Here is a 12834-nt window from a genome sequence, read left to right on the forward strand (position 1 = left end):
GACAACTCAGAAGGCTAACCAAAGAAATGCCATCAACTACCTGGGATACACCATGACAGAGGCTGAGGTAAGAGAACCATCTCCAAGTTCAAAGCCAGTCTGAGCTGCATTGTGAGGCCCAAACAAAAGATGCCAATGATGAAAACTGGACGCAAGCATCACTGTTACACACTTGAAATCTAACTAAATGGTAGGAAGCCCCTTCAATTCACTCCAGCCCCACTATTCAGACATGATGTCCTACTACTTTTGTCTGGGGGCCACCATGTATTATCAACACACAGGCACAAAGCCCTAACTATGCATTTGTGGTGCTATTCAACCTAATCTTTTTTGTGTTGTGTGCCGAGTGCATTTGTATGCAAGTGCCAAGCATGTATAGGCCAGAGGAAACTGGTATGGTTCCTCAGTAACACCATCCTCCTTTTTAAGAAGTACGTTTATGACAAGTGTGGTGGCACACAGTTTTAATCCCAGAACTTGGAAGACAGAGGCAGGCAGATCTCTCTGAGTTCAAGACCTACCTGGTCTACATGGCAAGTCTCAAAACGAAACCAGTACATTTACATACTTATTGGTGGGGTACATGCATACCACGTGTGGTCAGAGGGGACAACTTGTGGGGGTCAGTTCTCTCCATGTGGGCCCCAGGAATCAGACTCAGGTTGTGAGGCCTGGTGGCAAACACCTTCTCTCCACTTCATCACCTTAGTGACCCCACCTTCTTTGAGACAAGGACTCTCTTTGATCTGGAGCACGAGCCCAGTACACCCGCAAGCCAGTAAGTCTCAGGGATCTATCTCTGACGCCCAGCACTGGGTTTTTTTTTTTTTTTTAATCCAATTTACTTTTTATTCTTTGACAAATTTCATACAGTATATGAATTTAGTCCTTTTTCTTTTTTAAAAAAAATATTATGTAAGTTTTTATTATACTTATTATTGTACATGCATTGGTGTCGGGTCCCCAGAAATTGAGTTACAGATGGGTGTAAGGAGCAAGGCGGGTGCTGGGATCTGAATCCAGGTCCTCTGGAAGAGCAGTCAGTGCCCTTAACCACTGAGCCATCTCTCCAGCCCCAGTCCTTTTCTTTTTACTCATTACCCAGTCTCATCCCTTACACAGCCTCTCCTCTTTGTGTGTGTTCTAGAGATAGAACTCAGTTCATTTTCCTTTTTAATTTTATTTTGAGACATGGGATTAAAAGCATGCTGCCACTTCCCCTCTGGAACTTACAAGCATCTTACCATCATCTCTCCATCACTAATCTGACCTATCAAACAGCAGCATAATGCTACCCCTGGGAGTCATTCCCCTTTAGTACTCAGCTTGCTTGCGACAGTAGTGAACTGTAAAGTCACACCGAGTACATGAAGGAAAACAAATAAAGCTGAGTACACACTGACATAAACCACAATGTGGTCAGCTCTCATGCATCCTTCCCTGGTCCCAGTCTTACAGGCTGAGTAATTACCAACATTTTGTTTTCATTCTTTTAGGTCAATATGAGCCTCTGAATTTAAGGTGTTTCTGTTACCTCGATGGAAACTTCTAGTGTGGCAATTCAAGTCTCATGAGAAAGGAAAATGCTAGTCAGTATTTAAAGCCATTTATTCTTTAAGAACAAGACTAGAAACTGCTTTTTTCAGTTGTCAAGTCTCATCAAAGGAAGATTTCTGTCTTCAAGTCAGAATCTCTATGTTCATTTGCCCTTAATGCTTTCGCCATCAACAATGGCCAAGTACAAAGTTCACCAGTGGCAAATACTAAAGTACCACCACACTGAGTAGAAACATGTACACCACATTCTACTATGCGTATTAATAAATACTCTTTATTTTAAATTTTGCACATTGCCTTTAACATTGCGTCCAGACACTTTGCAAGTGGATGTCTACTGTAAACCATATATCCAGCTCACTGTCATTTCTGTACAGAGGTGTAAGTACAACATTACTTTTGCCACTAAGTTGCTTTAGTAAGTCTCACAGGAAGAGAAACGTTTAATGAAGAGATGGCTTAAATCATAAGCAGGCCTGTGCAGCCACGCAACTAAAGACACAAGCCTGAAGAAAGAACAAACGAATGAGGTTACCTCCACCGTCTCCCAAAACAAGGAATCACATTGATTTAAGATAAAATTTTGCCAGAAGTCACTAAATTAGGAGTTTTTAAAAGAGAAGGCGCAGTAGTCATCTTGAGTGTTTCATTGAAAGACAGAGCTATTTTATTTATTTAATTTGCTCCAGCCGTTGTCAACCAGCCACTACAAATGGGCCTCTTGTGGTCATTTAAGCGGCAGTATTTATTAAATTTCTCCTTCAGGTGCTGTCGGTACTGTTCTCTATTGCTGTAGAAAGACTGGTTATTAGCCATAAATGACTGTATTTCATCTTGTGAGATAAAGATTTCCTCATCTGAAGTACATTCAGACTCATCCTGCAAATTAAAGCAGTAGTTAAGACCACGACAAAGAATGCAGAATGCTGTGCATGGTGGGGCAACTACAAATCAAAGCAGGCTAGCTTTTCATTTCAATCCAGTCACATCATCTCTAATTGGAATGCTTACAGAACAAGCATCATGGTATCCCATCTTACAAACTAGTGAGGATAAAATCTAACTCAGCTTGGTTTGAAACATTGTATCTACAATTACCTCCTATATACCTATGAGTCTGAATATCACCATACCTTCTGCCTTTAAAAACGACCAGATAGAGATGGATGCAACTAATTTAACCAATATTTAAATACCCAGACTTATCTCTGACTGGTCTTATGTTGAAACTTTTATCTCTACAAATTAAGAACATGATTTTTATCTCTACAGATTTAAGTAAAAGATAATTTTTTTTTTACTTAAAAAGTATGTTATATAGAATCACGACTAAACTTTACAACATATATAAAAACGAAACAAGCAACAATAAAATCCTTAATATTCCAAATGACATTTCCACTAGGACTTAAATAATGGAAGGGATAGAAATCTTCTTTCTTTTCTTTCCATGCATCAGCACACACTACATATTGGGACACTGACATCCAGTATTGTTCAACTCAAGTCTCAGGAGGTGATACCAATTTTACAGCTCTCCCAAGGCCAATCATACTTTTTCCCTATATACCACCTGAAGGAATTAATTTGGAATGCAAGTTTTAGTTCAGGTTCTTTTTCATTATTTTAAGAACTTAAGGACTTAAAACAGGATCTCATCCCAGGATGGCTTCAAACTCCCTATGTGTCTAACATGAGTCAAACTCCTGATCCTTCTGCCTCTTCCTCCTTTGGGGTGCTGAGATTATACTCATTCAGACATTCTTTCGAGGTCTAGAAAAGTGGGTGGGTACTATACTGCTACTTCTTTTTTTTTTTTTTTTTTTTTTTTTTTTTTTGGTTTTTCGAGACAGGGTTTCTCTGTGTAGCTTTGCGCCTTTCCTGGAACTCACTTGGTAGCCCAGGCTGGCCTCGAACTCACAGAGATCCGCCTGCGTCTGCCTCCCGAGTGCTGGGATTAAAGGCGTGCGCCACCACCGCCCGGCTCTATACTGCTACTTCTTACTCTCCCAACTGTTCTAACTTTGAGACAAACAAGAACAAGACAATGTGCTCCAGAACATTTACAAAAGTCATGAGTGAAACATGAAAGTCACCAAAGAATGATGGGATGAATACCTTTCATTTCTTAACCTCTCTGTTCCCTACCTGAAACCTTCAAATATCTTCCCCAACTCACAAGAAAGATAGCATGAACTACTTACAAGAAGTTCAACTAAGCTCTTGGCACCTTTTCCAGAGTCAGGACCAAATGACATTTCTGTAGGTTCTGTGAACTGTGGTACGTTTTTCCTATGCTCAAACCAAGGCAATGGCTGCCCACTCTTCTCAGCGCTGCAACAACTCTCAGGATGTGCATCTTTGGTCTTGTCACGGTGAAACACTGTATGCATGGTGCTTCCTGAGGTCTCTCGATTACTTGGATCTGTAATACAGCTTCCAAGTTTTTGGATCTGAAACCAGGGAAAGAGATTTCCCAAGGAAAAAAAAGGGGGCAAAAACAGTAGCCATTATTATTCAAAGAAAAACAAACAAAAATTTCCAGGTGACTAGTGAGTTCCAAGGTTAGCCTACAGACAAGACAGTCAACAACAAAACAAAACAAAAAATCTGCAGGGAAGTTTTAAGTCTTGAGAAGTGATACTAAAAAACAGCAGCAGCTAATTTACAAGACACTTACCCCATTCCAGATGGTATGCTAACCTGTTTAATCTTACTTCATCTTTATAGAACCTAAAACACAGCCTATTATCCTCATTTTTCAAACAGAAAAACTAATAAACAGTTTTTCAAGATTATATAGTTAAATAAAATGATAAGATTCTTGAGAGATAGCTCAGCAGCTTAGAGCACCTACAAAGGATCTGGGTTTGATTCCCAGCACCCACATGGTGACAGTGTCATCCTAACTCCAGTTCCCAAGGAACCCTGCATCCTCTTCTATCCTCTGCAGGCATGTGGTACACAGACATACATGAAGGTAAAACATTCATACATGTAAAAGAAATAGATCTAAAGGAAATTTTTTTATAAATTACAAAGTAAAGTAAAAAGTACTAAAGAGATTTATAACTCACTTGGACTTCTGGACAAATGAACACTTCCTCCCTCATATCCATACCCACAAGATGAACAAGCAATGCAACTATATAAAATACTCTTTTTCATTTTTTTTTTTTGAGACAGTGTTTCTCTGTGTAGCCCTGGATGTCCTGGAACTCAACTCTATGGACCAAGCTGGCCTTAAACTCAGAAATCTGCCTGCTTCTGCTGGGATTAAAGGCCTGCACCACCATCAATTCAAGGAAAATAGGTTGTTTTCAACTATAAAAATTATTAATTGCAAATCATCACTTACATGTTCATCACATTTCAACATCTTGCTTTTCTTTTTCTTCTTTTTATTTTTTCCTTTTGTATTATTTTCTTCAGAATTTGCCCAACATTCAACACAACTATCACCATCATCTTCTTTGTCTTCACAGTGATGAACACAGGAATCTTCACCTACAAAAATTAATAACCCTTCCTATTTATAATGTTATATCAGCCATATAGTAGATATTAACTAGGAAGCTTAACCTGAGCATACCATGTTCATCATGGTTACAAATCCCCTCGGTGCAGGCGACATCTGAACCTTCTCGGGAACCTGTTTCACTTCCCTCCATGCTAGATGAATACCCACAGTCACTACCATTACAGTGTGGAGAGACACCTGAAAATACAGCAGGAGAAAATAAAAATTAATTCAGGGTCCAGGGAAAAATATCAAATTTTATTGCTTAGAGAAAATAAGTAGTGAAAGTATGATTAATATTTACACATTTTGTTTCTTGTAAGAAAAGAAATATTAAGTATCTGACTAAATCGCATGATAGTTTTGAGGTGATAAAGCAATTTTAAAATTCTAATTCCAACAAGGTGGTGGCAGCGCATACATTTAATCCCAGCACTTGGCAGGCAGAGATAGATGGAGCTCTGAGTTGGAGGCCAGCCTAGTCTACGTAGCAAGTTCCGGGACAGCCAGGGCTACTAAGAAACTCTGTCTCAAAAAACAAAACAAAACCAAATTCTAATTCCAAAAAATCTCTTAAAAGCACTTATATTTAAAAGAAAAACAGACAAAGAGTTCATTTTTTTGTTTGTTTTATGGGAGGGGGGGGGGAGGATGCTGGAAAGATGGTTCAGTGGTTAGGAGCAATGGCTGCTCTTCCAGAGGACTTGGGTTCTATTCCCAGCATCCACATGGCAGCTCAAAACTATCTCCAGTTCCAGGGGGTCTGACACCCTCACACAGACATACATGCAGGCAAACACCAATGCACACAAAATAAAAATAAATAAATCATTAAAAAAACAGCTTTGTTTTTGTGATATGGCCTCCTGAGTGCTGGGATTAAAAGTGTGTGCCACCATGCCCAGCACAAGTTTTTTTTTCCCTTTTGAATTTTTTTCTTTCAATTTTTATTCTTTACATACACTACATCCTGACCACATTTCCCTTACCTCCATCCATATCTCCCAGTCCACACCCACCCCACCTCCCCTAGATCCACTCCTCCTCCGTTTCCCTTAAAAAAAAAAAAAAGAGCAGGCTTAGCAAGGATGTCAAGAGAACACAGCACAACAAATTACAATAAGACTAGGCACACACCCTCCTACCAAGGCTGGATGAGGCGACCCACTAGGTGGAAAAGTGTCCCAAAGTGAAGTGAGTCAGAGACATCCTCCATTCCTGCTGTTGGGGGTCCCACAAGAATACCAACCTACACAACCATAACGTATATGCAGAGAACCTAGCTCAGACCCATACAAGGTCCAGCAAGAGTTATTTTTTTAAAAAGATTTACTCACCTTTCTTTATTTTAGGGGACCCCAGAAGATTGCCACTGCTAGGACAGGTACATGATGTATTGTCGTTGGTAACAATTACTTCTACACAACTGTTCCCGTCTTCAGTGCTGCCACAGGCTTTGCAGCTATTTTCAATGAAGTCTGTTTCCTTTGAGGACAGACATTCAAAGACAATAAAAAGATTTGCTTCCATAATGGCTACATTTTAATTTCTAATTAATTAAATAGCAGTTATAAGGTTAAAAATGAAGAGTATCCGTATGGAAAAAAAAATCATGGTGACTAGCTAGAGGCTCCTGTCTGTGATCCCAGCAGGAGAGACAGGAGGACCACTCCAAGTTCTGAGAAACAGTTTCTTTATGGAGCAGCACAACTGAAATGTACTGAAGTCACTGGTCCTTCTCTTGTTAAACATTAAACAAAATCTTCTGTCACATATTCAAGGTACAAGAACTCTCTCAAGGAAATCTAACTCTGGCGACTATTGAGCTGCAAGCTGAACTAAGAACAATCATTTCACTTCAAAGAATGACTGAGACAAACTATGTTTATTCAAACTTGGGTATTTAGCAGGCACTTCCTCAAAAATGAATAAAGTCAATTTGTCACTTAAAAAAACAAAAACAAAAACAAAACTCTTACATTTTGAAACAATAGCCAGAATGTCAAAGACTTACTTTTTTCTGAGATGAGGTCTCACTATGTTGACATGGTATTTCTTAAATCTTATTTGATTAATATAGAGTGGGCTTACGACTTAAATGGTCTACGATTTCTCCAGTTTAATATTTATTACAGTAAATAGTGATTAAGTATAACCCACAAAAAGTCTGTGTACTTGAAGAAAAAGGGGATTCTAAAGTTGAGAACTGGTCTAGGCCATTCACAAAGATAATATTCCATATTTTGACTTTGTTACAGAAAGATAACTATCCAACACACTGCCTTCATAAAACAAACGCATGCATTAAATATTGTGGCTTACACATGATTTGGGGGGGAAAACCGAAACATAAACTATAGGAACTCGTATCTAGAAAAGCAGGGTAAAATGCCCAAATCTGCCCAGTCTTCCTTCTACCCGAAGCAGCACACGCACCTTCTCTTGGCTTACTGCCTTTTCATCTGCTGTGTGTAAGGAAGCAGGAATATCACACACACACTTATTTTTTCGTCGGTTCTTCCGTTTTTGGCGTTTCTTTTCTTGCTTGAGTTCTCTAACTCGTTCTTCCTCTGAAAATTCCTCACAAAGTTGTTCCAAGCGGCTAATACCCTGTACTTTTTCCACAGTCATCTATTGTAAAAACAAAGTTGAATGTGAACATTGGTCATAATTTCCTTTATTTTTCCAAGGGAAGTCTCATTTTAAAAAATTTAAATATCACACACACAACTAGTATGTTATGCAGCAATTTCATCAGACAGTCTCCATAAAAATCTTAAGGCTTTGCTTATTTTCTGAGGCAGACTCACTCTACAACTCAAGCTGGCTTCAAATATGCAGCACTCTGCAACAGGTTTTTTGTTTTTTTTTTTTTTAAAGATTTTTATTTATTATGTATACAGTGTTCTGCCTGCATGTATGCCTGCAGGCCAGAAGAGGGCACCAGATCTCATTACAGATGGTTGTGAGCCACCATGTGGTTGCTGGGAATTGAACTCAGGGCCTCTGGAAGGGCAACCAGTGCTCTTAACCTCTAAGCCATCTCTCCAGCCCTCTGCAACAGTTTTTAAGTGCTGGAATTACATGAGCTACCATGTCCAACAAAAACAAATTTTAATTTTTTTGCAGTGCTGAAGATCAAACTGAGAGACTTCCAGGTGCTTTAGTATTTTAAATGACAATGTCTTAAAAATGGATTCAAGAAGTTAATGTACAACTAGTACCTATAAGAAAAAAATAACACACTGCTATTCAAGTCACCTATTACATATACATACCCCATTCCCTTACATTACTGAGGATTGAACCCAGGAACACTAAGATACATCTCTAGCCTTAAAAAAAAAAAAAAAAAAGTGTATTACGTGTAGGCTTACATAACCCCCAGAGGCCAGAAGAGAGAACAGATCGCTGGAACTGTAGTTACAGGTGTCTGTTGAGTCACCACATGGGTACTAGAACCTGGGTCCTCTGAAATAGTAAGCTCTTTTAACTGCCTACCATCTCTCAAGCCCCATTCCTTCATTTTCTTTTTAAAACTGTATGTATATGGGTGTTTTGTCTGCATGTATGTCTGTGTACCATACATACACATGCCTGGTCCCATGATCTCCACAACAGAGCATCAGATCTCCTGGGACACTGGAGTTACAGAAGGTTGTGAGCCTTCATCTGTGAGCCTAGGGTCCATATGGATACTAGGAATTGAACCAGCTCCTTTGGAAGAGCAGCAAGTGCTCTTAACTACTGATCCATTTCTCGATACTTCATTTATTATATATTTATTTTACTTTTTTTATTATTATCATCATTATTTGGAAACAGTCTATGTAATCCTTAAAATCAATGAACTTCTGGGGCTGGAGAGATGGCTCAGAGGTTAAGAGCACTGGCTGTTCTTCCAGAGGTCCTGAGTTCAATTCCCAGCAACCACATGGTGGCTCACAACCATCTGTAATGAGGTCTGGTGCCCTCTTCTGGCCTGAAGGGACACATGCAAGCAGAACACTGTATACATAAATAAATAAATTAAAAAAAAAAAAAATCAATGAACTTCTTATGTAGACCAGGCTATCCTTGAACTCACAGTGCTGAGATTCAAGGTGTGCACCACCATACCCTGCTTTCCTATTTATTCTTTTTTTTCCTATTTATTCTTAATTAAAAGACTATATAACCAAACTAGATTATCTGATCTCAATGATACAAACATTAAAAACATCTGTTTACCAAAAGTCAGTATAAATTTTCCCAGACTCTTCAGAGTACTTAGTTTATAGATGAGTTTCTGTAAACGGTTTCATTCCATTTTCAAAAGGACAAGTAGCCCAATTAAAGGGTTACAACCATGGCTTTATATATCTAATACACGAAACAGTCATTAACCAAATACACATGTTCTATGAATATATCTGAAAAAAATGTGACTGAATCACAATAATAATAGCAGCATTAGAAATACAAGCCTCCAATGTGCTTTTTGTTGTTGTTTTGTGCCAGGAACTGAACCCAGGTCCTCCCGAACACTAGGAAAACATTCTAACACTGAGCCATGTCATGAGCCCCTAAAACAGCAGTTCTCAACCTGGGGGTCAAACAGCCTTTCACAAAGGTCACTTAAGACCATCAGAAAACACAGATATTTACATTACAATTCACAACAGTAGCAAAATTACAGTTTTGAAGTATCAACTAAAATAATTTTATGGTTGGGAGTCACCACAACATGAAGAACTGTATTAAAGGGTCACAGCATTTGGAAGGTTGAGAAACACTGCCCTAAAAGTAGTTTTTACTACCATGTCATGTATGTTATATTTGCTTGATATTTGTTCGTCATCAGACAAACTGAGACTTGTGAAAGTTTTCTAACTGTTGCTTGGCTGTCTTTCCATGAGCTTTACTTCAAAACAGCAGCATTTTTCTTTGTTTTTTTCCCCTAGGCAGAGTCTCACTATATAACTGAGACCAGCCTTGAATTCGTAATTCTCAATTTGTGGGAAGCGAGTCTCTCCTTCCACCATGAGCTTCAGACATCAAACCCAGGTTGTTGTCAGTCTCGGCAGCAATTGTCCTGACCTGCTGAGCCAGCTCCCCTGCCACTTAGCAACACCTTTGTATCTTTAGAACTTCAGTTTCCCACTGAAAACCAACAGTACAAGAGTAACAGGACTCAAAAACGGAAGGAAACCTGATGGGGGATATCATTCCATATGCTGTGAATATGGGTTGCTCTGATTGGTTGATAAATAAAGCTGTTTGGCCAATGGTGAGGCAGAATAGGGTTAGGCAGGACATTCTAACTAGAGAGGAGGAAGAAGAAAAGCAGAATGGAGGACATGCTGCCAGCCGGCGCCGCCATAAGAAGCAAGATGTAAAGATACCGGTAAACCACAAGCCACATGGCAAAGTATAGATTTATAGAAATGGGTTAATTTAAGATATAAGAACTAGATAACAAGAAGCCTGCTATGGCCGTGGTTTAAAAATATTATTAGCCTGTGTGTGTCTTTTTGGGGCCCAGCAGGTGAGAGAGATTTGTCCTGACCATGGGCCAGGCGGGACACAGGAAAACTTTCAGCTACAACCCCCCCACTAACTTCTAAATCCCCCTTCCCTCAGTCGAAGTCACATGGGTCAGTGAACTGCAGCTTTCTGAGGCAGTGGCTCCAGTCCAAGCTTTTAACCAGATATGGCAGCTCATGCCTAGAATTCAAGCACTCAAAGAGCAGAGACAGGAGCATCACAGCAGGTATGAGGCCAGGGCAAGACCACACAAAAGACCCTCTTAAAAAAAAATGCCAGGCGGTGGCGTACACCTTTAATCCCAGCACTAGGGAGGTGGAGGTAGGTGGATCTCTGTGAGTTCAAGACCAGCCTCATCTACAGAGTGAGTTCCAAGACAACCAGGGATACACGGAGAAACCCTGACATGAAAAACCATTAAAAAACAAAACCAACCCAAAGATTAGACCCATGGTCCCCTGCTCTTACCTCAAAGCTCTTACGTAAAGCATCAACACCAAGATAGAAGAGCATCTGCCACGTCTGCTCTTCGGCCCGTAGTTTTTGCCAGATCCGATGCAGTCGTTCATAAAGATGAATTCCCAAGCAGGTCAGAACTTCTTCTTGAGCTATATCTATTGTCTTAGCATGCCTTTCTCTTCGCCTATTGAGGATAATCCAGCATGAATTCCTAATGCCTCAACTGAAACAGTAAAATCTGAAAACTCAGATTTTTAACACAGCCAGTTTATCTGACAATCAATCACACACACACACACACACACACACACACACACACAGAGGCATGAGAAATATACATGCAAGTACAATTGAATTCTAATACTGGTAAAAGTAAGATAATTCAGGAACTGGCTATAAGGAAATGGGTCTTAAGGCCTAGAGAAGTCATGGAAGTGTGTACCTTATAGTAGACATGGTAGGTTCCAGTTATAGCAAAATGCCAAACATTTTCTGGTCGATTGGTTAAGTTGGTTTGAGAAAGAATAAGAAAAGGCAATTCCAAAGTGATTCAATCACAGGCAGGGCCTTCTAGTGCCAGTCTAGCAGAAGTATTCACAGTACTATAGTGAGTTTCTGGATTTAAAAACACCTAGCTTGCCGGGCGTTGGTGGCGGCACATGCCTTTAATCCCAGCACTCGGGAGGCAGAGGCAGGCGGATCTCTGTGAGTTGGAGGCCAGCCTGGTCTCCAAAGTGAGTTTCAGGAAAGGCTCCAAAGCTACACAGGGAAACCCTGTCTCGAAAAACCAAAAAAAAAAAAAAAAACCAAAAAAAACAACAACAAAAACAAAAAAACCCCCACAAACTCCTAGCTGAAACTAGCACTCAAAAGAAAACCGACATTAAACCCAAAAGGAAAATGGGTTTGATGTAGTCTATGAATAAATTCTAATTTCATTCTCATTACAAAGCCAGAGATATTAATTTAGGCTCTTCTATCATTTAATAATTACATAATATACAGTCCATGAATTACATTCAATAAAGTATTTCTTAACTCCCTGCTGCAAAAACCTAACTTCTATGCAAAAACCATCATTGTGAATAAAATCTAAACATGATAAATCAGAATGCATGAATATTCATTTCAATCATTTTCAAGTAAAAATGATAATCTATAATGAAAGTCTACCTCTTCTCCAGAAATAAGGAGTAGAGGATTAAACCAAACACCAAAATACTTTTCCCATAGTTTCATTCAATTAAGAAAGCATAATCTTTACAGCACACCTTAATTTGTACATACATCATCTTATGTAGTGAGGCAGAGGTGACAGAAATAAACTTTGAGTAATAAAATGAAGCAAAGCGCTAGATAGCCCATTCTAGCAAACTACATACTCATACCCTCCTGCGAACTCTGGCTCAGCACGACCCAAGAGATGTGCAATGAAGTCTGTTTCACAGCAAACGTGGATGTGTCGCTCATGTGGACAGCACCGCAAGCCTTCATAAAGTGCAGCACAGTACCCCTTCTCTTTGCTGCAGTCAAGTTCACCAATGAGGATATTGTATGCTCGGAGAACTTTATTTTTGCAATCAGTGCAAAACCTGTTAAAAACAAAAACAAAAAAACTTCAAAATTAAGAATGGGTATGACGCCAGAGGCAAAGGCATGTGGATCTTTTGTGAGTTCAAGGCCAGGCAAGAGCTATAAAGTCTCAAAAATAATAATAAAAATAAAAACATACATGTTAAATGCAAATTTAAGGATTACATGGAATGCAG

At 39.3% G+C, this 12834-nt stretch overlaps 1 protein-coding gene across 8 annotated transcripts in view; it reads right to left on the bottom strand.

The window, feature by feature from the left end:
- Positions 1-1812: 1812 nt before the first annotated feature.
- Ggnbp2 (gametogenetin binding protein 2) overlaps positions 1813-12834 on the bottom strand; it is a 37245-nt gene continuing 26223 nt past the window's right edge. For 4 of the 8 annotated variants that reach the window (XM_028890558.2, XM_037201372.1, XM_028890557.2 and 1 more), the window contains 8 exons: positions 12454-12657; positions 11075-11249; positions 7517-7711; positions 6418-6565; positions 5153-5278; positions 4919-5067; positions 3765-4013; positions 1813-2439 (listed from right to left, as the gene is read on the bottom strand). In XM_028890558.2, the coding sequence (XP_028746391.1) occupies positions 2236-2439; positions 3765-4013; positions 4919-5067; positions 5153-5278; positions 6418-6565; positions 7517-7711; positions 11075-11249; positions 12454-12657 (1450 nt within the window). In that variant the 3' untranslated portion in view covers positions 1813-2235. Of the gene's footprint in view, positions 2440-3764; positions 4014-4918; positions 5068-5152; positions 5279-6417; positions 6566-7516; positions 7712-11074; positions 11250-12447; positions 12658-12834 lie in introns of all 8 variants that reach the window. The other 4 variants (XM_028890556.2, XM_037201370.1, XM_028890555.2 and 1 more) reach the window with 1 other exon arrangement.

This window comes from Peromyscus leucopus, chromosome 8b, assembly GCF_004664715.2.
Source record: "Peromyscus leucopus breed LL Stock chromosome 8b, UCI_PerLeu_2.1, whole genome shotgun sequence".
NCBI lineage: Eukaryota > Metazoa > Chordata > Mammalia > Rodentia > Cricetidae > Peromyscus > Peromyscus leucopus.